The sequence below is a fragment of the Pseudophryne corroboree genome, chromosome 8 (assembly GCF_028390025.1).
Source record: "Pseudophryne corroboree isolate aPseCor3 chromosome 8, aPseCor3.hap2, whole genome shotgun sequence".
NCBI classification, from domain to species: domain Eukaryota; kingdom Metazoa; phylum Chordata; class Amphibia; order Anura; family Myobatrachidae; genus Pseudophryne; species Pseudophryne corroboree.
In genome coordinates this window covers 201,473,189-201,496,026 of record NC_086451.1, presented here as the reverse complement: position 1 = coordinate 201,496,026, position 22,838 = coordinate 201,473,189, and the positions used below count along the sequence as shown (strand labels likewise).

The 22,838-nt window shown below is 44.0% G+C and overlaps 1 protein-coding gene across 2 annotated transcripts in view; it reads left to right on the top strand.

Annotated features, from left to right (window-relative positions):
- The window catches only part of MID2 (midline 2), a 907,753-nt gene that overhangs the window by 30,493 nt on the left and 854,422 nt on the right, over nt 1-22,838 (top strand). For both annotated transcript variants that reach the window (XM_063937060.1, XM_063937059.1), the window contains exon 2: nt 421-1,130. In XM_063937060.1, the coding sequence (XP_063793130.1) occupies nt 471-1,130 (660 nt within the window). In that variant the 5' untranslated portion in view covers nt 421-470. The remainder of the gene's footprint in view (nt 1-420; nt 1,131-22,838) is intronic.

Below are 22,838 nucleotides of genomic sequence, written 5' to 3'. Positions count from 1 at the left end.
CATGCAAATTAAACTCTTACATCATGTGAGTGAGACCAAGAAGCAATAAAGCTTTATCAATTAATTAAATTGGAATACACTATGTTTTATGTTCTTTTACCATCTTTGTAGTATCCATCTTCATGGAAGGTCAACTCTAATCCACCTGTTGTTTTTCCCACTGTTGGGAATTTTATTTGTGTAAGCATTTATTTATGTGTCTCTAGAAGTGACAAGTGGCGCCTCATTCGCCTCACTTTTTCTCTTGGTGCATATTCGTAAAGTGAAACCACAGTGAAGGTTTTGTGTGTGGGACGAGGGGCTGACATTTGTTTTAAGCGCAAGAAAGGTCTCTTTTTGTTTGCACCCCAAAGTATTTTGTTCTCTATACTCTCCCTTTTAAGCCAAATGCCTTAAATTGTGTATTGGGTTTTCCTTTAGGTAAAAGAATGTACTGCAAGATATCCTAAATCTGAATGGTTTAACTAAAGATGGAAACACTGGAGTCAGAACTAACCTGTCCAATTTGTCTGGAGTTATTTGAGGATCCACTTCTCCTTCCGTGTGCTCATAGCCTGTGTTTCACCTGTGCAAACCGTGTACTGGCTTCTGGAAATTCTTCCAGTGAAATAGTGGAACCTGTCACAGCTTTTCAGTGTCCAACCTGTAGATATGTCATTTCACTCAATCACAGTGGCTTGGAAGGGTTGAAACGTAACGTTACTCTACAGAATATTATTGATCGTTTTCAGAAAGCCTCTTTCAGTGTTCCGAGCTCTCCCAGTGACAACCACAGAGATAAGATCTACAAAACTGTGCCAGTCATGGCAGCAGAAAGGATTCCATGCCAATTCTGTGAGGTGGAGCCACCAAGAGATGCTGTGAAGACATGTATCACTTGTGAGGTATCTTATTGTGACCGTTGTCTACGTGCAACACACCCAAACAAGAAACCTTTCACCAGCCATCGTTTGGTGGAACCTGTACCAGATGCACATTTCCGTGGACTTGTTTGTCTAGAGCACGAAAATGAGAAAATTAACATGTACTGTGCAGCCGATGATCAGCTTATTTGTGCCTTATGCAAATTAGTTGGTAGGCACAGAGAGCATCAGGTGGCTTCACTGAGTGATCGTTATGAAAAACTGAAGGTAAGACATGTTAATTACCTTGTAATAATTGCACCATATGTTACTTCATTTTAGATACAGATTAAACTGCAACTCCTACTACAATGCTGTAAATTCACTGCAGAACAGGTGTGGGAGCTGGAGATCCAATCAGGAGATGCAATGTCCATGATTAAGCTTCTCATTGGTCTTCCAGCTCACATATCCTCTCCAAATCATTACATAACCCAGGATTTCAGACAGAACTAACCACTAGACCCTGGGGAAAATGGCTGCATGAAGCATTAACCGGTGCTACAGAGAGGGGGTAGAACTACAATGATCCAGGTGGTAGTGCATCTTTCCAGACCACTGAAACTGAAAATGTTGAAGTTTGGATATAAACTCTGAAGCTAAAATAGATTGTTAACCAATCATCCCATTGTACATCTGATAAAAAGTTGAAGGACCTCCCAGATCTTCAGGACAGAATCGTATGGGTATCTGATACAGGTCAAAAAGCTGAGAATTAGTTACTTAAATTGCTCTGACATCATTCTCCCTGTCTCTATGTATTACACTATCACACAGGGGTCAATCCAGCCAGGTGCGAGTTAGGTGCTATGAGCCATTCTCACAGCAACCGTACAAAGTGAATTGCACTTGCACTCCAGGTCAAAACTCACATTGCTTTTTCAGAGGAAATGTCTGATTTTTTGTGCGCACACCCCTGAGGATGTGAATAGGGAGGGACATTCTACTGTTTACTACTATATGTCCTTCTGCATCTAGCCTCAAAGATATATACAGCAATATATGACACTTGTATATTGTGTATACATACTGTAGCACAACGGAACTTGTATTGGAAAAAAGTTGTAGTTGTTAGGTTGCATAATCAGACTCAGAAACTCAGTCGCATGTAGACATAGTAATTATTATTATTATTATTATTATTAAATGTTTTTTTATAAGGCACCATAAGTGGTCCACAGTGCTGTTGATATGCAGCAAGTGTTGCATCAAAACATCTCCTGGAATGTTCTAGCTGCATCGCTTTGTGACTAAGATGCATTTCATCAAAAAGAGATGCAAAACGACACCAAACTCTAGAGCAGGCATTCCCAACCACGGTCCTCAAGGCACACCAACAGTGCAGGTTTTAGTGATATCCAGGCTTCAGCACAGGTGACTTAATTAGTAGCTCAGTTATTTTGATTTAACCATCTGGGCTGCAGCCTGGATATCACTAAAACCTGCACTGTTAGTGTGCCTTGAGGACCGCGGTTGGGAATGCCTGCTCTAGAGGATTCTCACCTGACCAGGTGTGAGAAGAGGGATATTTGGGGCAACTGCTGCAATGATGTGAGGGCACATCTGTAAGGTAAAATTGTCAGGACTAGCTTCAGAACCCTCTTGACACTTCCCTAATGACTAATCAGGCATTTGGAAGTTTTCAATTAGCAGAATTGAGCCAATAATTACGTAATTTGTAGGGTTAAAAAAATGGTCTCAAATTAACCCAAAAATTAACTTTTTAATCCGAATAATGTATTTTTCTCTAACGTCCTAAGTGGATGCTGGGGACTCCGTAAGGACCATGGGGAATAGCGGCTCCGCAGGAGACTGGGCACATCTAAAGAAAGCTTTAGGACTATCTGGTGTGCACTGGCTCCTCCCCCCATGACCCTCCTCCAAGCCTCAGTTAGATCTCTGTGCCCGAACGAGAAGGGTGCACACTAGGGGCTCTCCTGAGCTTCTTAGTGAAAGTTTTAGTTTAGGTTTTTTATTTTCAGTGAGACCTGCTGGCAACAGGCTCACTGCATCGAGGGACTAAGGGGAGAAGAAGCGAACTCACCTGCGTTCAGAGTGGATTGGGCTTCTTAGGCTACTGGACATTAGCTCCAGAGGGACGATCACAGGCCCAGCTTGGATGGGTCCCAGAGCCGCGCCGCCGGCCCCCTTACAGAGCCAGAAGGCAGAAGAGGTCCGGAAAATCGGCGGCAGAAGACGTCCTGTCTTCAACAAGGTAGCGCACAGCACTGCAGCTGTGCGCCATTGCTCTCAGCACACTTCACACTTCGGTCACTGAGGGTGCAGGGCGCTGGGGGGGGACGCCCTGAGACGCAATAAAAACACCTTGGCTGGCGAAAATACATCACATATAGCCCCCAGGGCTATATGGATGAATTTTAACCCCTGCCAGAATCCATAAAAAAGCAGGAGAAAAGTCAGCGAAAAAGGGGCGGAGCCTATCTCCTCAGCACACTGGCGCCATTTTCCCTCACAGCTCCGTTGGAGGGAAGCTCCCCTGGCTCTCCCCTGCAGTCACTACTCTACAGAAAGGGTTAAAAAAGAGAGGGGGCACTAATTAGGCGCAGTATTAACTATACAGCAGCTATAAGGGGAAAAACACTTATATAAGGTTATCCCTGTATATATATAGCGCTCTGGTGTGTGCTGGCAAACTCTCCCTCTGTCTCCCCAAAGGGCTAGTGGGGTCCTGTCCTCTATCAGAGCATTCCCTGTGTGTGTGCTGTATGTCGGTACTTTTGTGTCGACATGTATGAGGAGAAAAATGATGTGGAGACGGAGCAGATTGCCTGTAATAGTGATGTCACCCCCTAGGGGGTCGACACCTGAGTGGATGAACTGTTGGAAGGAATTACGTGACAGTGTCAGCTCTGTATAAAAGACAGTGGTTGACATGAGACAGCCGGCTACTCAGCTTGTGCCTGTCCAGACGTCTCATAGGCCGTCAGGGGCTCTAAAGCGCCCGTTACCTCAGATGGCAGATATAGACGCCGACACGGATACTGACTCCAGTGTCGACGGTGAAGAGACGAATGTGACTTCCAGTAGGGCCACACGTTACATGATTGAGGCAATGAAAAATGTTCTACACATTTCTGATAATACGAGTACCACCAAAAAAGGGGTATTATGTTCGGTGAGGAAAAACTACCTGTAGTTTTCCTGAATCTGAGAAATTAAATGAGGTGTGTGATGATGCGTGGGTTTCCCCCGATAACAACTGATAATTTCTAAAATTTTATTGGCATTATATCCTTTCCCGCCAGAGGTTAGGGTGCGTTGGGAAACACCCCCTAGGGTGGATAAAGCGCTCACACGCTTGTAAGGGCTCTACCTTCGCCTGAGATGGCCGCACTTAAGGATCCTGCTGATAGAAAGCAGGAGGGTATCCTAAAAGGTATTTACACACATACTGGTGTTATACTGCGACCAGCAATCGCCTCAGCCTGGATGTGCAGTGCTGGGTTGGCGTGGTCGGATTCCCTGACTGAAAATATTGATACCCTAGATAGGGACAGTATATTTTTGCCTATAGAGCATTTAAAAGATGCATTTCTATATATGCGTGATGCACAGCGGAATATTTGCCGACTGGCATCAAGTCTAAGCGCGTTGTCCATTTCTACCAGTAGAGGGTTATGGACACGTCAGTGGTCAGGTGATGCGTATTCCAAACGGCATTTGGAAGTATTGCTTTATTAAGGGGAGGAGTTATTTGGGGTCGGTCTTTCAGACCTGGTGGCCACGGCAACAGCTGGAAATTCCACGTTTGTACCCCAGGTCGCCTCTCAACATGAGAAGACGCCGTATTATCAGGCGCAGTCTTTTCGTGGACAAGCGGGCAAAAGGTTCCTCATTTCTGCCCCGTGACAGAGGGAGAGGAAAAAGGCTGCAGAAATCAGCCAGTTCCCAGGAACAGAAACCCTCTCCCGCCTCTGCCAAGCCCTCAGTATATGCTGGGGCTTTACAAGCAGAATCAGGCACGGTGGGGGGCCCGTCTCAATGAATTTCAGCGCGCAGTGGGCTCACTCGCAAGTAGACCCCTGGATCCTTCAGGTGATATCTCAGGGGTACGAATTAGAATTCGAGACGTCTCCCCCTCGCCGTTTCCTAAAGTCGGCTTTACCGATGTCTCCTTCTGACAGGGAGACAGTTTTGGAAGCCATTCACAAGCTGTATTCCCAGCAGGTGATAATCAAGATACCCCTCCTGCAACAGGGAACGGGGTATTATTCCACACTGTTGTAGTACCGAAGCCGGACGGCTCGGTGAGACCGATTCTAAATCTAAAATCTTTGAACACTTACATACAGAGGTTCAAATTCAAGATTGAGTCACTCAGAGCAGTGATTGCGAACCTGGAAGAAGGGGACTACATGATGTCTCGGGACATCAAGGATGCTTACCTTCATGTCAAAATTTACCCTTCTCACCAAGGGTACCTCAGGTTTATGGTACAGAACTGTCACTATCAGTTCAGACGCTGCCGTATGGATGGTCCACGGCACCCCGGGTCTTTACCAAGGTAATGGCCAAAATGATGATATTCCTTCGAAGGAAGTGAATTTTAGTTATCCCTTACTTGGACAATTCCCTGATAAGGGTAAGATCCAGGGAACAGTTGGAGGTCGGTGTAGCACTATCTCAGGTAGTGTTGCGGCAGCACGATTGGATTCTCAATATTCCAAAATCGCACCTGGTTCCGACGGCGTGTCTTCTGTTCCTAGGGATGATCCTGGACACAGTCCAGAAAAAGGTGTTTCTCCCGGAGGAGAAAGCCAGGGAGTTATCCGAGCTAGTCAGGAACCTCCTAAAACCGAGCCAAGTCTCAGTGCATCAATGCACAAGGGTTCTGGGTAAAATGGTGGCTTCCTACGAAGCAATCCCATTCGGCAGATTCCACGCAAGAACTTTCCAGTGGGACCTGCTGGACAAATGGTCCGGGTCGCATCTTCAGATGCATCAGCGGATAACCCTGTCACCAAGGACAAGGGTGTCCCTCCTGTGGTGGTTGCAGAGGGCTCATCTTCTAGAGGGCCGCAGATTAGGCATTCAGGACTGGGTCCTGGTGACCACGGATGCCAGCCTGCGAGGCTGGGGAGCAGTCACACAGGGAAGGAATATCCAGGGCTTATGGTCAAGCCTGGAGACATCACTTCACATAAATATCCTGAAGCTAAGGGACATTTACAATGCTCTAAGCTTAGCAAGACCTCTGCTTCAAGGTCAGCCGGTGTTGATCCAGTCGGACAACATCACGGCAGTCACCCACGTAAACAGACAGGGTGGCACAAGAAGCAGGAGGGCAATGACAGAAGCTGCAAGGATTTTTCGCTGGGCGGAAAATCATGTGATAGCACTGTCAGCAGTATTCATTCCGGGAGTGGACAACTGGGAAGCAGACTTCCTCAGCACGACCTCCACCCGGGTGAGTGGGGACTTCACCCAGAAGTCTTCCACATGATTAAAAACTCGACAGGTATTGCGCCAGGTCCAGGGACCCTCAGGCAAAAAGCTGTAGACGCTCTGGTAACACCGTGGGTGTACCAGTCAGGGTATGTGTTCCCTCCTCTGCCTCTCATACCCAAGGTACTGAGATTGATAAGATGGAGAGGAGTAAGCACTATATTCGTGGTTCCGGATTGGCCAAGAAGGACTTGGTAACCGGAACTTCAAGAGATGCTCACGGAGGATCCGTGGCCTCTACCTCTCAGAAGGGACCTGCTCCAGCAAGGACCCTGTCTGTTCTAAGACTTACCGCGGCTGCGTTTGACGGCATGGCGGTTGAACGCCGGATCCTGAAGGAAAAAAAGGCATTCCGGATGAAGTCATCCCTATCCTGATCAAAGCCAGGAAGGATGTAACCGCAAAAACATTATCACCGCAATTGGCGAAAATATGTTGCGTGGTGCGAGGCCAGTAAGGCCCGACGGAGGAAATTCAACTGGGTCGATTCCTACATTTCCTGCAAACAGGAGCGTCTATGGGCCTGACATTGGGGTCCATTAAGGTTCAAATTTCGGCCCTGTCAATTTTCTTCCAAAAAGAACTAGCTTCAGTCCCTGAAGTTCAGACGTTTGTAAAAGGGGTACTGCATATACAGCCTCCTTTTGTGCCTCCAGTGGCACTTTGGGATCTCAATGTAGTTTTGGGTTCCAAAAGTCACATTGGTTTGAACCACTTAAATCTGTGGAGTTAAAATATCTCACATGAAAAGTGGTCATGCTGTTGGCTCTGGCCTGGGCCAGGCGCGTGTCAGAATTGGCGGCTTTATCCTGAAAAAGCCCTTATCTGATTTTCGATTCGGACAGGGAGGAATTGAGGACTCGTCCTCAGTTTCTCCCCAAGGTGGTTTCAGCGTTTCACCTGAACCAACCTATTTGTGGTGCCTGCGGCTACTAGGGACTTGGAGGCCTCCAAGTTGCTAGACGTTGTCAGTGCCCTGAAAATATATGTTTCCAGGACGGCTGGAGTCAGGAAATCTGACTCGCTGTTTATCCTGTATGCACCCAACAAGCTGGGTGCTCCTGCTTCTAAGCAGACTATTGCTCGTTGGATTTGTAGTACAATTCAGCTTGCACATTCTGTGGCAGGCCTGCCACAGCCAAAAATCTGTAAATGCCCACTCCACAAGGAAGGTGGGCTCATCTTGGGGCGGCTGCCCGAGGGGTCTCGGCTTTTCAACTTTGCCGAGCAGCTACTTGGTCAGGAGCAAATACGTTTGTAAAATTCTACAAAATTGATATCCTGGCTGAGGAGGACCTGGAGTTCTCTCATTTGGTGCTGCAGAGTCATCCGCACTCTCCCGCCCGTTTGGGAGCTTTGGTATAATCCCCATGGTTTTTACGGAGTCCCCAGCATCCACTTAGGACGTTAGAGAAAATAAGAATTTACTTACCGATAATTCTATTTCTCATAGTCCGTAGTGGATGCTGGGCGCCCATCCCAAGTGCGGATTGTCTGCAATACTTGTACATAGTTATTGTTACAAAAATCGGGTTATTATTGTTGTGAGCCATCTTTCAGAGGCTCCTCTGTTATCATGCTGTTAACTGGGTTCAGATCACAGGTTATACGGTGTGATTGGTGTGGCTGGTATGAGTCTTACCCGGGATTCAAAATCCTTCCTTATTGTGTACGCTCGTCCGGGCACAGTATCCTAACTGAGGCTTGGAGGAGGGTCATAGGGGGAGGAGCCAGTGCACACCAGATAGTCCTAAAGCTTTCTTTAGATGTGCCCAGTCTCCTGCGGAGCCGCTATTCCCCATGGTCCTTACGGAGTCCCCAGCATCCACTACGGACTATGAGAAATAGAATTATCGGTAAGTAAATTCTTATTATTTTAATGAAAAAAAATCATATCTTTTTTTTAAATTAAAGTAGCCTCAAATTACCTAAAATCTAATTTTTTATACTTTTTTGCAATTTTCTTTCAATTTGTTTGAAATTAAACAAAATATTTTTGACACCTTTTAAGAGCATCCACTACTTTCTTTATGCCTACTAACAGCCTTCTACTGTATATGATTCTGTTAGCAAAGTTGTCACTGTTTTGTAGAGTCCCGGAAGGTCTCCCCACTTTTTCATGCACTTCTCCCAAGTCGCATTTTGTAGAAAATTTGCACACCCTAGCTGCAACTACCCTGAATTGGTATTTCTAATTGGATCTCACATTTGTCGGGTATGTAAGTTTCATGAAACAAACTCGCATTCACATACTCGCACCTAATTGGACTGAGCCAACAGAGCCTAACAGTCATTCACTCTGGTGTCTGTAGATTTAGAGCAGGATCCACTGCTAACATGGCAGTCTAAATGTGCAGTTTTCTCTATATATTATTTATCTCAGTAGTACGCAGCCTGACATTTATTAAAATTGGGGCCTTAGTTGCTCTTCTGTATCCAATAAATCCTATAAAAGTTTCCATTAGATGACATTACTCTTATAAATTATTGTCACTTTATATGCACTGTAAGTTTATGCTCAAACCTTATAGTGCCTTTTATGTCATATAATCTGTATTTATTAGAACTACATAAACATCTTGTACTTAACTACTTATTTTACTGTAGGAATTTCTAAAACCATTTTAGAATGTAGTGATTCAGTTTTCTTTACTTCATCTTTTAAATAAATCACTTGTATTTAGATGTGCTTCATCCACGTGCAATGTGCATGCAGAACAATATATATTGTAACATTTCAAATGCAGCCGCATTCAGTGACACAACTGTCACACTCCCATAAGATGGCCTTTTTTTGCAAACACTCCAGGCCACCACCCAGTCAGCACACATGGTTTTCAACCACCACCGCCCGAGTTCAGAGGCCTTGTGGCATGCCGGCTGAACTCGGACATTTCTCTTACGTCCGAGAGGATACTGGGGTCCACATTAGTACCATGCAGGGTCGGATCTAGACTTTTCTTTTAGGGGGGGGGGGTTACTGTTTAATCTTGACCCCTTCCCTCTCCAGTCCTGACTCCTCCCCTCTCCCATATTGACTCCTCCTCTCTCCCATCTTGACTCCTTCCCCTCCCATCTTGACTCCTCCCCTATTCAGTCCGAATTCCTCCATCACACAAATAGGTATAATTGCAGGTATAGGATTTGTTAGTGGATGTTCGGTATAATAATCACTTCTACAAAACATCAAAGCAAAGTTCCCCAATATGACATCTATGCAAATCATTCCTTATGTTCATCATAATGTATGACGCGTCACGTACAGTTGTTTTACCTACAGTATAAAAAGTTATAATCCCCTAATATTGGGGTATAGCAAAAAAATAATAATATTAAATAAAAACAAAATGTATGGAGTCATTATTCACATCTATTTCTCATCTTAATATGAGGTACTGATATAGAGACAGTCAATCATCATGGTTTATGATATGTCAACGTTGGTATGAAATACAGTATTATCATAAACCTTAATGATTGACTCTATATAAGCACATTATATTAAAATGAGAAACAGTAACAATGTGATAATACCTATAATTCCTTTCTTTGGGATAGTAGCAACAATTATGGATACAAATGGTAACAACTGGCATACTATGTCACTGGACCAGGAAGGGAAGACACATTATAATATCCAGTGATAAGGGGAACTGCTGAATAGTACCAAGGGGATTTTAGGCACAGAGTCTTGGGGGTTAGGCCAATTATTTGATCATCCCACACAGTACTGAACACTTGCCAACCCTCCCAATAGTGGAGTTTGAGACTAACCAGGATTAAGTGGGAGTACGTAATACTCGTATGAGTTTACCCGTGGATTAAAATCCCTCTTGCGTCCCTCTACAGTATACAGTATGTGCCACATAGGTTTGGAAAATACCCCCCCCCCCACCCCCCCCAACCTTTTTCTTTCAGAAAAATTTTGCTAGTATACCAGAGATCTCTGATTGATACAATTAATTTAAGGAATTATAGGTATTATCACATTGTTGAATAGAATTTAGCCAGTGCTACTGCATATGTAGGTTGTTCATAAATATATCATTTCGGATACAGCAGATGTCATACTTTTTATTAGGCTCATTCAGATATACCCAAAATGGAAGGGATAAGCAAATATAGTGAAGTACTGTTTAATAATTGTAAATTTTCTGCCAAACCCTGCAGTTAACACCTGAGCCTGCACCAGTGGGAGTACCCAGGATTTGCACTGTTTCAAGTGCATTCTGCATTGCTTAAAAACAATTCATGTCTATCTGGTAATTGTCAAAATTTGGCCACTTGGAAATACCTGTGATCGGTGTGGAGTTTATATGTTTTTGTTTTTGTCATATTAAATCCTACAATTATTAAACAGTACTTCACTATATTTGCTTATCTCTTCCATTTTGGGTATATGTGAATGAGCCTAATTAGAAGTATACTGTGAGATATGACATCTGCTGTATCTGAAGTGGAATATTTATGAATGACCTACATACTGTATGCAGTAGCGCTGGATAAATTCTATTCAACCTTTTTTGGCACATATTTGGTGAAGATGTGAGGATACCTTTAAGTAAAATAATGAGCTCACGAGCTGCTTTTTTTTCTGCTTGTGCAGGATTGTCTATTTTATATATCTATTATTAGATTCTTACTGTTTCTCATGTTAATATGAGTTGCTGATGTAGAATAAGTCAATCATAATTAATCCAGGCATTTTGCTTTAATGTAATATTTTTTTGCTATACTCCAATATTAGGGGATTACAACTTTGCATACTGTAAGTATCACAACTGTACATGACGTGTCATAAATATGATGATCATATGGATGGTATAATAGAGGGACATCAGAATATGGCATTTGTGGCAACAACAGTGACAAGACATTGCCTGTAATGACACCAGTTATAAGACAGTGAGGTTCCCTAGGACGCACCATATCAAGCAATTGAAATGTTTTTAGGGATTTGGATAGATGTTATATTGGGAGACTTTGATTTGATGTGTTGTTGAAGTGATTATTATACCAAACACCCACTAACAAATCCTTTACCTGCTTGTCTTGCAGTATATCCCTACCAGCTATTAGGGTGTCATTTATAATCAAGGGATCTCTCCCACTGATATATAAACTGTTTGATGCACATTATAGGACCAATGCTATACAGGAACTTGAAGACAGTTGTAACTAATACTCATTTGTGAGGCTACTGTGGGGCCACTTTGTAGGTGAATTATATGGTGAGGACAATTCCAAGTTGATACCTCATAGAAGGAGTATGATGTTATTTATAAGAAATTAACCAAATAGAGGACAAATTACCATACACCATATTTTTTGTATAACATTTTTATACTTTCTTTCTGTACTTTTACACGCATCTCTCTATAATGTTAGTATTTAATTGACAGGATGTGATATGTAATTTTTAATATTATGAAATACAAGGAATGTTTTAAAACCTATAAGTGCACCTATTACATACATCCCCTGTTCTACTGTGTTGCACATATGGGAGACTCAACCTGTAATACCCTGCCTAGGGAATGTAGCAATAAGATCTCTTACTGGCTGGTTCCTCTGCAACAAGCTGGTAGGATGGTCCCTTACGCATGCTGGTCAGTGGTACAGGTTGGCAGGACAGTTTCTATTGCTGGTCTCTGGGTGAAGGAGTGCTCTCACTGTGCAGCAAAGTCAACACACTACACCGTCTCTATAAGCCCACTAGCCTGTCATGTAAGTGAAGCCACGCCCCCTATACACAGCCACTTCCTGGCTATCCTGTTACCAACGCTGGGGAGATGAAAGCAGTCTCAATCAACAAACTATGTTGATTAACCGCTGTCCAGGCCAAAGGGGTGAGTGGGGAGGAAGGGGCAACTGCTGTGAGCTGCTGCGACTCCCAACACTAACTATAGCTGACAGCCAGCTGATCCAGGAAGGGAGGTGGGAGCAGGACTTCACAGACAGTTTGTCCGTAGGCAAGAGTGTGTGCTGGGGGGGGGGGGGGGGGGATGACAGCCTCCACCGCCTCCTCTGACATGCCTGGTACCATGGGTATAGACGGGTACACTAGGAGCCTTGGGCACTTTAAGAAATCAATAGTGTGTACTGGCTCCTCCCTCTATGCCCCTCCTACCAGACTCAGTTTAGAAAATGTGCCCGGAGGAGCCGGTCACGCTTAGGGAAGCTCCTGAAGAGCTTTCTGCATTTATGTTCTGTTTGTTGTTTTCAGACAGGACTGGTTGGCACCAGCCTGTCTGCTTTGTGGGACTTAGGGGGGGAGGGGAACGGCCCAACCTCCTATAGGGTTAATGGTCCCGTTCCCCGCTGGCAGGACACTTAGCTCCTGAGGGTCCTATTCGCAAGCCCCACCACGGCGAGCGTACAGTCCCGCAGCACGCCCGCCATCCCTAACAGAGCAAGAAGTAAGAAGAGTGGTGAGTAGTTGGCTGGCGTCCCGGTTAGCGGGTCGCCGGCTGTAATGGCGGCATCAGGGTATGGAGCTGCGTCTCCAGGCTCAGTACAACATGCTGTATGTGTGTCTGTTTCCGCTGTGAGGGCCGAGCTGAGCTTTTTAACATTACCCTACACTGGCACAGCTTACATGGGTTCTAACCCGCTGTTAAGCTTCTCTGACTTCTAAGCCAGTATAGTAAACTTACGGTGGTGGGGCTTCACTATGAGCGGATCCAGCAGTTCACCAGCGCCATTTCCCCTCTGCAGCTCACACTGACAGGACTTGCAGGGAAGCAAAGCTCCTCCACAAAGACTCCACGTTTCCTCAGCGGTACCAGGGGGTCATAGTAAGGGGGGGGGGAACGGTGTTAGAATACTAAGCCCTATTAATGAGCTTAGTTTGCGACCCAGTTGAGCTTGGCTTTAGCATAAAGGGAGCGTTGTGGCTAGCTCCATCTTCTCTGTGTTTCCCTGCGGGCTCTGTGTGGGTTAACTGTGCTTTCACCTCTACTGTGTGTGACTGTGTGTGTCCCTTTACATTACCATATCAAGGGAGTGTGTTTCCTGCACAGCAGAGTGTTTGTCTTCCCCGGGTGATTCACTACAGTGTATCCAGGATAGTACACATTCTCAGGCTAGTGGGTCTGAACCCGCATGGTTGGATTCCCTTAAAGGGATGATCTCACATATTTCTAATAAATTATCCCATAATGAGAAAGAGATGCAATATTTAAGACAGTCTGTGGAGGACCCGATGACCCCTGCCATTTGTCCACAAAAGCGTACTCTGGCCCAAGTCCTGCAGGCTGTCACTGATGAGGACGTATCAGACACGGAGGAGGGTGAAGTGTACTTGTGTGAGGGGAAGCAGCCCTGTCACAAGGAATACAAGCCCTGATAGAAGCTATTAGAGAATTCCTGTACATTCCTGACAAGGTGGCGGAGGTGGATGAGGAATCTTATTTTAATGTAAAAAAGAAATCCTCTGCTACTTTCCCTGCTTCAAAGGAGTTAATTTCTCTGTTTGAACAAACTTGGGTTTATCCGGGCAAGAAGTTTCAGATCCCTCAAAGGTTGCTCACATCCTTCCCGTTTCCACAGCATAATAGGAAAAAGTGGGAAAATCCACTGATTGTTGACGCATCGGTATCTAGGTTGTCACGTAAGATAGTCTTGCCTGTCCCTGGGGCAGCCTCCTTAAAGGACACGGCTGACCGCAAAATTGAGACCACTCTCAAATCCCTGTACACAGCTGCTGGGGTGGCCCAGAGACCCACTATTGCTTGTGCATGGATCACTAGAGCCATTGCAAAATGGTCAGGTAATCTAAGTGACGGGTTAGATTCCTTATCCAGGGGGGAGACAATTTTACTCCTACAACAAATACAGGACTCTGCTAATTTTATGGTGGAGGCCATAAAGGAAATTGGTTTGATCAACGCACGCACCACTGCCAGGGCAGTGTCAGCAGGCAGAGGTTTGTGTCTACGCCAGTGGACTGTGGACGCGGATTCCAGGAAAGGTGTGGAAAGCCTATCATTCACAGGTGAAGCCCTTTTTGGAGATGACCTGGATACGTGGATATCCAAGGCTGCGGCCAGTAAGTCTACATACCTTCCTTCCGCAGCACCCCCAGCTAGAAAAACCTACTCTGCTCCAACTTTGCGGTCCTTTCGGAAATTTAAAAGTAAATCCAAAGGTTTTTCTACAGCCTTCAAAGGCAATAGAGGTAAACCCAGAAAACCTGCAACTACAGTTTCACAGGAACAGACCTCCAGTTCTGCTTCCTCAAAGCCTTCAGCATGACGGTGGACCACACTGCCTGGAAGACAGGCAGGTGGGAGCCCGATTAAGATATTTCAGTCACATATGGGCAACATCATGCCTGGATCTATGGGTCAAAAATCTTATCGTCCAGGGCTACAGACTGGAGTTTCAGAAACTTCCACCTCACAGATTCTTCAAATCAGGCTTACCAGCTTCACCAGAAGCAAACATGACTTTACATGCACAATTCAAAAACTGGTACAGACTCAGGTCATTGTTCCAGTTCCACTTAAACTGCAAAACAAGGGTTATTGGGGGTCATTCCGACCCAATCGCTTGCTGCAGTTTGTCGCAGCGCAGAGATCGGGTCGGAACTGCGCATGCTCCGGCACCACAGTGCGCCGCGAATGGCAGTCGTCGGTTGCCAGCGATCGCCTCTGAGACATTAAGCCGCCGTTTAGTAGGCACGGTCCGGCCAACGCAGGCGTGGCCGGACCTTTGGGGGGGGGGGCATGGCGCGGTGGCTGCATGACGTCTCACGCAGCCGCTGCGGCCAGCGGCAGTGACACACAACTCCCGGCCAGCCGCAGGAGCTGTTCTGGCCAGGTGTTACTCCACAGATACAAAGGCATCGCCTCTGTGCGATGCTTTTGTATTTGTGCCGGGGGCGCGGCACTGACATGCGGGGGCGGACTAGCCCTGTGCTGGGCGTCCCCCCGCATGTCTGAGTTTACGATCGTAGCTGTGCTAAATTTAGCACAGCTACGATCAACTCGGAATGACCCCCCATTATTCCAACCTGTTTGTGGTACGGAAACCGGACGGTTCAGTAAGGCCCATTTTAAACCTCAAGTCACTGAACCCGTACTTACGGGTGTTCAAATTCAGATGGAGTCTTTGAGAGTGGTGATCTCAGGTCTGGAGGACGTGGAATTCCTGGTGTCTCTGAATATCAAGGATGCGTACCTTCATATTCCGATTTGGCCCCCTCATCAGGCTTATCTAAGGTTTGCATTACATGACTGTCACTACCAGTTCCAGGCCCTGCCATTTGGCCTCTCCACGGCACTGAGGGTGTTCACAAAGGTAATGGCAGAGATGATGTTTCTCCTCCGCAAGCAAGGAGTGAACACAATACCGTACCTGGACGATCTGCTGATAAAAGCACCATCCAGGGAGAGGTTGTTAGACAACATTGCCCTCTCAACACGACTACTCCAGGATCACGGGTGGATTCTGAACCTGCCAAAATCTCACCTGGAACCAACACGGAGGCTTCCTTTCCTGGGGATGATACTGGATACGGAGGCACAGAAGGTATTCCTTCCATTGAAAAAGGCATTGGTAATTCAGTCGATGGTGCGGGATGTTCTAAGACTGACCTGGATATTGGTGCATCTATGCATTCACCTCCTGGGGAAGATGGTAGCCTCTTACGAGGCACTGCAATACGGAAGGTTTCAAGCAAGGCCCTTCAAGCTGGATCTGTTGGACAAATGGTCTGGATTGCATCTTCACATGCACCAGAGGATACGTCTGTCGCCAAAAGCCAGGATTTCTCTTCCGTGGTGGCTTCAGACTTCTCACCTGACCAAGGGCCAAAGGTTCAGGATTCAAAATTGAATTCTGCCAACCACAGACGCAAGCCTCAGAGGTTGGGGAGCAGTCACCCAAGGGGAACAGTTCCAAGGAAAATGGTTAAGTCAGGAAAGCATTCTTCCAATCAACATTCTGGAACTAAGTGCCATATACAATGCCCTTCTACAGGCATCACATCTTCTTCTGGATCACCATTCAGGTTCAGTCAGACAATGGGACAGTGGTAACGTACATAAACCGACAGGGCGGCACAAAGAGCAGAGCAGCAATGTCAAAGGTAACAAGGATCCTCCTTTGGGCAGAATGGCATGCTGTGGCGCTGTCGGCAGTCTTCATTCCTGGAGTTGACAACTGGGAAGCAGACTCCCTCAGCAGACACGACCTCCACCTAGGGGAGTGGGGCCTTCACTCGGAGGTGTTCGGGTTCTTGACACGACGGTGTGAAATGAAACAAATCAACATGATGGGTACTCGTCTCAACAAGAAGCTCAAGCGGTGTTGTTCCAGGTCGAGAGACCCACAAGCAGTGGCGGTGGACGTTGTGGTGACTCCATGGGACTTCCAGGTGGTGTTCGTGTTTCCACCACTTACATTGATCCCAATAATTCTCAAAAGAATAAAAAGGGAAAAGGCTCAAGCTATTGTCATTGCTCCGGACTGTGTGTCGGAGCTGGGTGCGTTGTCTCACAATTCTCATGAAGATAGAGCTGAACTCAGAACTCATCAGCAATTTCTTCCAAAGCTGGTGTCTGCGTTTCATATCAACCAACCTATTGTGGTTCCGGTGGTTACCGATACCTCTGCTACTTCAAAGTTCTTGGATGTTGTGAGGGGTTTGAAGGTCTATGTGAAGCAGACAGCTCTTCACAGAAAATCGGATTTGCTATTTGTTCTCTATGATCCCAATAAAATTGGGTGTCCTGCTTCAAAGCAGTCTATTGCTCACAGGATCAGGCTTATTATCCAGCATGCTTATTCTACGGCAGGTTTGCTGGTTCCAAGATCTGTACAGGCCCTCTCTACTAGGTCGGTGGGTTCTTCCTGGGCGGCTGCCCGGGGTGTCTCGGCTTTACAGCTCTGCCGAGCAGCTACTTGGTCAGGTTCGAACATGTTTGCTAAGTTCTACAAGTTCGATACTTTGGCGTCCGAGGACCTTCAGTTTGGTAAATCTGTTCTGCATGAACCTCAGCACTCTCCCACCCAGTTTGGGAGCTTTGGTACATCCCCATGGTACTAATGTGGACCCCAGTATCCTCTTGGACGTAAAAGAATATAGGATTTTAATTACCTACCTGTAAATCCTTTTCTAGTAGTCCGTAGAGGATACTGGGCGCCTGCCCAGTGCTTTGTGGTTTCCTGCACTGTTACTTGGTTCAGTATTGTTGATAGTTCAGTTGTTGCTGTTCCTGTTCAAGTTTGGTTAGCATGGCTTTCCTCTTGTTTGTGTGTGCCGGTTCGAATCTCACCACTGTTCTTTTAAATCCTTCTCTCGAAGTATGTCCGTCTCCTCGGGCACAGTTTCTAAACTGAGTCTGGTAGGAGGGGAATAGAGGGAGGAGCCAGCACACACTTGATTTCTTAAAGTGCCCAAGGCTCCTAGTGGACCCGTCTATACCCATGGTACTAATGTGGACCCCAGTATCCTCTACGGACTACAAGAAAAAGATTTACCGGTAGGTAATCAAAATCCTATTTTTTTTAAAGGTGCAATGACTTACAAGGCCCCTTTAAAAAAACGTACAAGTTCACTCAGCATCCCGCACAGCTGCCAAACTCGAGCGGCATTATATTCGGCCCTAGGTGTTTTCTGGAGTTTTAGCACCTGCGCAGTAGCATATAATCGCTCGACTGCACAAACATCTGTATTGTGTCCACTTTCATCAGGCCCGATATCTATTTGATGCATGCGTTTAAACTTACTCAACATGCTATGTATTGTACAGAGAAAAACCTCCTTTGTGGTATTTGTTAATTTAACTATGGTTCTTTCAGTGTCAGCAATGGCAAATCAATTTTCTAATTGCTTTATGTGAATTGGCAGTCAGAAAATAGTATATGCTGTGCAATATTGTGCAGGATCTGTCTGTAGGTGGTTTCTGTGTCAGCAAAAGCTGGTTGTTTGTCAGAATCCAACGGTTGGGTCAGCGACTCACAACAAAGTCGCTTCCTTTGGAACTTTGTTGTATTCAAAATGATAGTCTTATGTTTTTCATCACTTGTCACTTTGCTTTTGTAAACGTTCATTGTTTTTAAAGCTATTCATGGTTACACAACTGTTTACTCAGGAATCTCCAGACACCACTTCTGCAATGTCTCAGTTTTATGTTTTTATATATACACTTGTTATATACTGTATGCAATTGCTGTATGTATATATCATTATAAATATCATTACTGCTTTTAAGTCCAACTTTGTTTTTTTCCATTCTGTTTAAAACACTGTAGTTGTAAAGAACAAAGCTTTGAGGCAATAATTTGTAAAGCAAAATAGCATACCTGTCAGTCAAACTCTGATTACCGAAGTGCATTACATAAATGCCAGAGGAAAGAAAAACATCATATGTTCATGGTAGATAAAACTTTTATTTGCATTGCTAATAAAATAACATAAAATGTAGGAATAAAACACGTGCTGTTGCCAACTACACACTCATTAAGACACTGCAGTTCTTGTACTGAGGAATATTATTCAACTGACTTTTTATATTCATGAACATTACCTGGTGTGTACATGTCTTTGTTTTTGCTGAAAACCAACACAGTAATGTTGGTTAAACACTTGGCGATATAGCGTTTGTACAGCCGATGAACAATATATCGTTAGATCATGTGTGTAATGTGTTGTTCGCAGACATATCATGACGGTTGTGCCAAATGGCAGAGTAAATATATCGATATATCAGATATACTATTACATCTGCATGTGTGCATGGGCTACCAAGTGACTTGCTTACCATGGCAGGAACCACTTACCGTGATGTCACTATAGGTTCTTGTGGCCGGGCATGTTAGACGGTGGATTGGTACGTGTATATGGACATATTGTTGCGCAGAACACTTCGACCACTCCATTTCGTTGGATCAGCCTACCTGATTGGCGGGCGGCCAATCCATCGTTTAGGTGTGTACCCAGTACCCACAATTGTGTCCATCACTGCTTCTTTATTTGCGCACACACATGTATTTGAAAGAGCAGAGTACTTGGGAAAAGCTGTGTTCTTCAAGCTTTGCAGGTTTGAGGATCCACCAGTTATTTATTGTGGAAAGAGTGTAAGTCCAACCTACTACTGTACCATTTTAGGACCAACATATCCAGCCAGAGCCAGAAAACATGTACAAAGAATGGTTGCCCAAGGGTACTCAGGCGCTAAGGTATGAGATGCTATGTCGAGCAGCGGCCTCAAGTAAATACAGGAAGTCACTCCCACAAAGATAAACAAATACAGAACGGATTAGAGGCTGCGCTAGAATTAATATATAGCAATAATAATGATGTATCTAGTAATTCAAAATTTAACAATATAAATTAGTACACTAAAAAATTGGGGTAAATACACCCTAATGCATGCACCAATAATAAATGTTAAAAAGTACAAATAGTACAGTAGATAAAACAAGGGTTACCCAAACCGCCAGGAATGTGAAGAAAGCTTTCAATATAGGAAGTCCATTCCAAAATATTTCCCTTAATAATGAAAGTCCAGCATGAGCTGTTTAATTAGGGTATGCAATTGTCCAATGTTGAAACTTTACCGCTAGAGGGTATGATGCTCCATATTTTTAAATGGTGGGCTCCTCATGCAGTGCGGTAGGCAAAGTTCATTGATTCGGCTAAATGCAAAAGTCCACCAAATATAGATGGTAGTCTGGATTGCCGTAGGGGATGGTTCGGTCTTCAATTAGTTCCTGGCATGGCTCCCTGTACACTGACGCGTTTCGCTGCACTCAGCTTTTTCAAAGGTAACATTGGTTTAAGTGTGTGGGGTTTATATACCCATTTCAATATGGTGGCTAATTAGCACCTGAAACTGGTGTTGCATGGTTACTAAATATAAATAAACAATATAAATTTTGTTTATTTATATTTCATTATTAAAACTGAATTATGTCTAAATTTTTCCCATCATATGAGAAGTAGGTCTGTCTTCTATACAATTCTGTTGTATTTATTTGCTTATTATTTAGTAACAATGCAACACCAGTTTTAGGTGCTAATTAGCCACCATATTGAAATGGGTATATAAACCCCACACACTTAAACCAATGTTACCTTTGAAAAAGCTGCTATCTGACTGCAGCGAAACGCGTCAGCACTAATTGAAGACCGCACCATCCCCTACGACAATCCAGACTACCATCTATATTTAGAGGACTTTGCATTTAGCCGAACCGATGAACTTTGCCTACCGCACTGCATGAAGAGCCAGAAAACAACTGTACTTCGGACAAATAATATGATGAAGAAGACTATTACATTTTTTTGTTAGAAATTGAACTCTTGAAAAATTATATCATCTTATACTTTGTATCCTTAAGTATTGTAATAACTCCTTCACTCCATAGACTGTAATGATATTTCTTTGTGATAAATGTTCCGCTGTAAGAAAAGAAAATTTAGCCACAAATAAGAAGTGAAAGTATGAAAGCACAGACAGCACACATAACTCATGAAACTTGAGTTGATTGATATGACTGATAAATCTCATAAATCCGAACACTCTTATTTTTATATAAAAACAAAGAGATAAAATATAGGAAGGGGCAGAGGATGGCAAAGCCTACCAGTTTGCATCTATAGTTGATCTATCTATCTATCTATCTATCTATCTGCTACTTTTTTAGCCATGACATGATTATTAATATGATAAATATTAATGTCCAGTATACTAAATTAAGATATTATGAACTTGCACATGATTTTTACTTTATATTCCAAAATTACCCTGTAAGTCTATTTTAAATATGGGGGAGATACAGTATATCCATCCTTGGAGAGAGATAAAGTGGAGAAAGATAAAGTACCAGCCAATCAGCTTCTGTCATTTTTCCAACACAGCCTGAAAAAACCCAAAGCCTGAATTTGTACGCCACTTTATCTCCAGTGTGTGATACATCTCCCCTATAGCCTTTTAATTGCCTCAGTAAATCATTCAATTAAGAAAGCGGAACAAGTACTGCTTGTTAAATAATCATGATGCACAGGACAAAGCCCTGTCATCAGAGTAAACGCCCGTTTTAGCCGGCGGAATGATTTATATACCCAGCAATCTCTTGCATTGGGGCTTATTTAGAGTTTGAGGTAGATTAAGTCAGTTATAGTACAAAGTATTTTAATTTCTAATTCTGACAAATGAAAAGTGTTAGTTGTGTCTTTGACTTGAATTTATTTTATTTTTTATTTTTATAGAGCAATATGGAAAGGATAAGAGTACGCATAAATTCTAGTAACACGTTTCACAGACACACTTCCTCAAGCTGTTTACTTTCATCTGTGTATTGAGTCCTTTTTTGTTAGAGTTTGTGACTGTGTCTTATTCAGTAGTTATTACTCTGAGAGCTGGTCAGATCTCTGGTGATGTGGTGTCCCCAGAGCAGATCAAAGGCGAATGACTTCCTTCCAAGTCAATTATAGTAAGTTGCGCCTGTCTGTTGGCAGAGTTTTAAGGTAGTAAAAGGGATATTTAATTACATGACTTGGAACATGCACATTTTGAATTTATTAATAACTGTTAAGACGGTATTCTCTTTTCTGTGACATTTCATTGTGCAGATTACACTTACATGAAAATATTGTGTATGAATAGGTTAATGTCCCTTTAACATTTACTACAAAGGCCCAAATGTAATAAGCTCCACCCAGTACTGGCGCAACTCTGGCAATATACGGATGAGTCCTCATAGATTGTTCCTGCAGTCGCAGTAAACAGCTTCTCTCAGTTGCCGTCAGACTCTGCTAGCACCAGGTGTTTTTTTTGGATCTTTTTACCTGAAAATGTGTTTTAGTCGTAAAGCAGAATAGGATGCACCAGGAGACTGTGCTGATTAATTGGATATGCGACACTTGTACATCTCTAAGTGCTACAATACAGTGGCCGTGGTTTTCTTTTTCCATGCCAAGTATTGAGGCTTGATTTGTGAGGACACATCTGTAGCCGCTATATTTAAACTGATGATTAGTTTCAAGTAAAACCACGTTGCTTTTCGCAGGAAACGTGAGTCTATTACATTTGGGCCTAACACTGTTAAGCCATATCTCTTTGCTGGTGTGTAGCTGGTATGTCAGGTGAAAACATACCCTCCAACATTTTACACATAAAAATTGGTTCAAATTAGGAAAGGGGGCGTGGCCACAGGTAAAGGGGGCATGGCTACGCCCCTTTTCCTATACTTTCAATGGAAGTTTGGAGAGTCAAAAATCAGTAAAGACCATAAAAAAAGGTACTGTACCTGCAAAAAAGGTACAGTTGGAGGCTATGGGTGAAAACACTGCACTGCGATTTTTGAGATGGACGCATGTTGAGGTGCTTCAGATTCAGCATATACTTAAAGTTTGCTTTTTTGCATGTGTCTTTTCCTACATACATTTGGTGCACAGATGTGTCCCACATACTGTATGAATGAGCCCCTATTTGTTTATAACTGAATGCTGCAGAA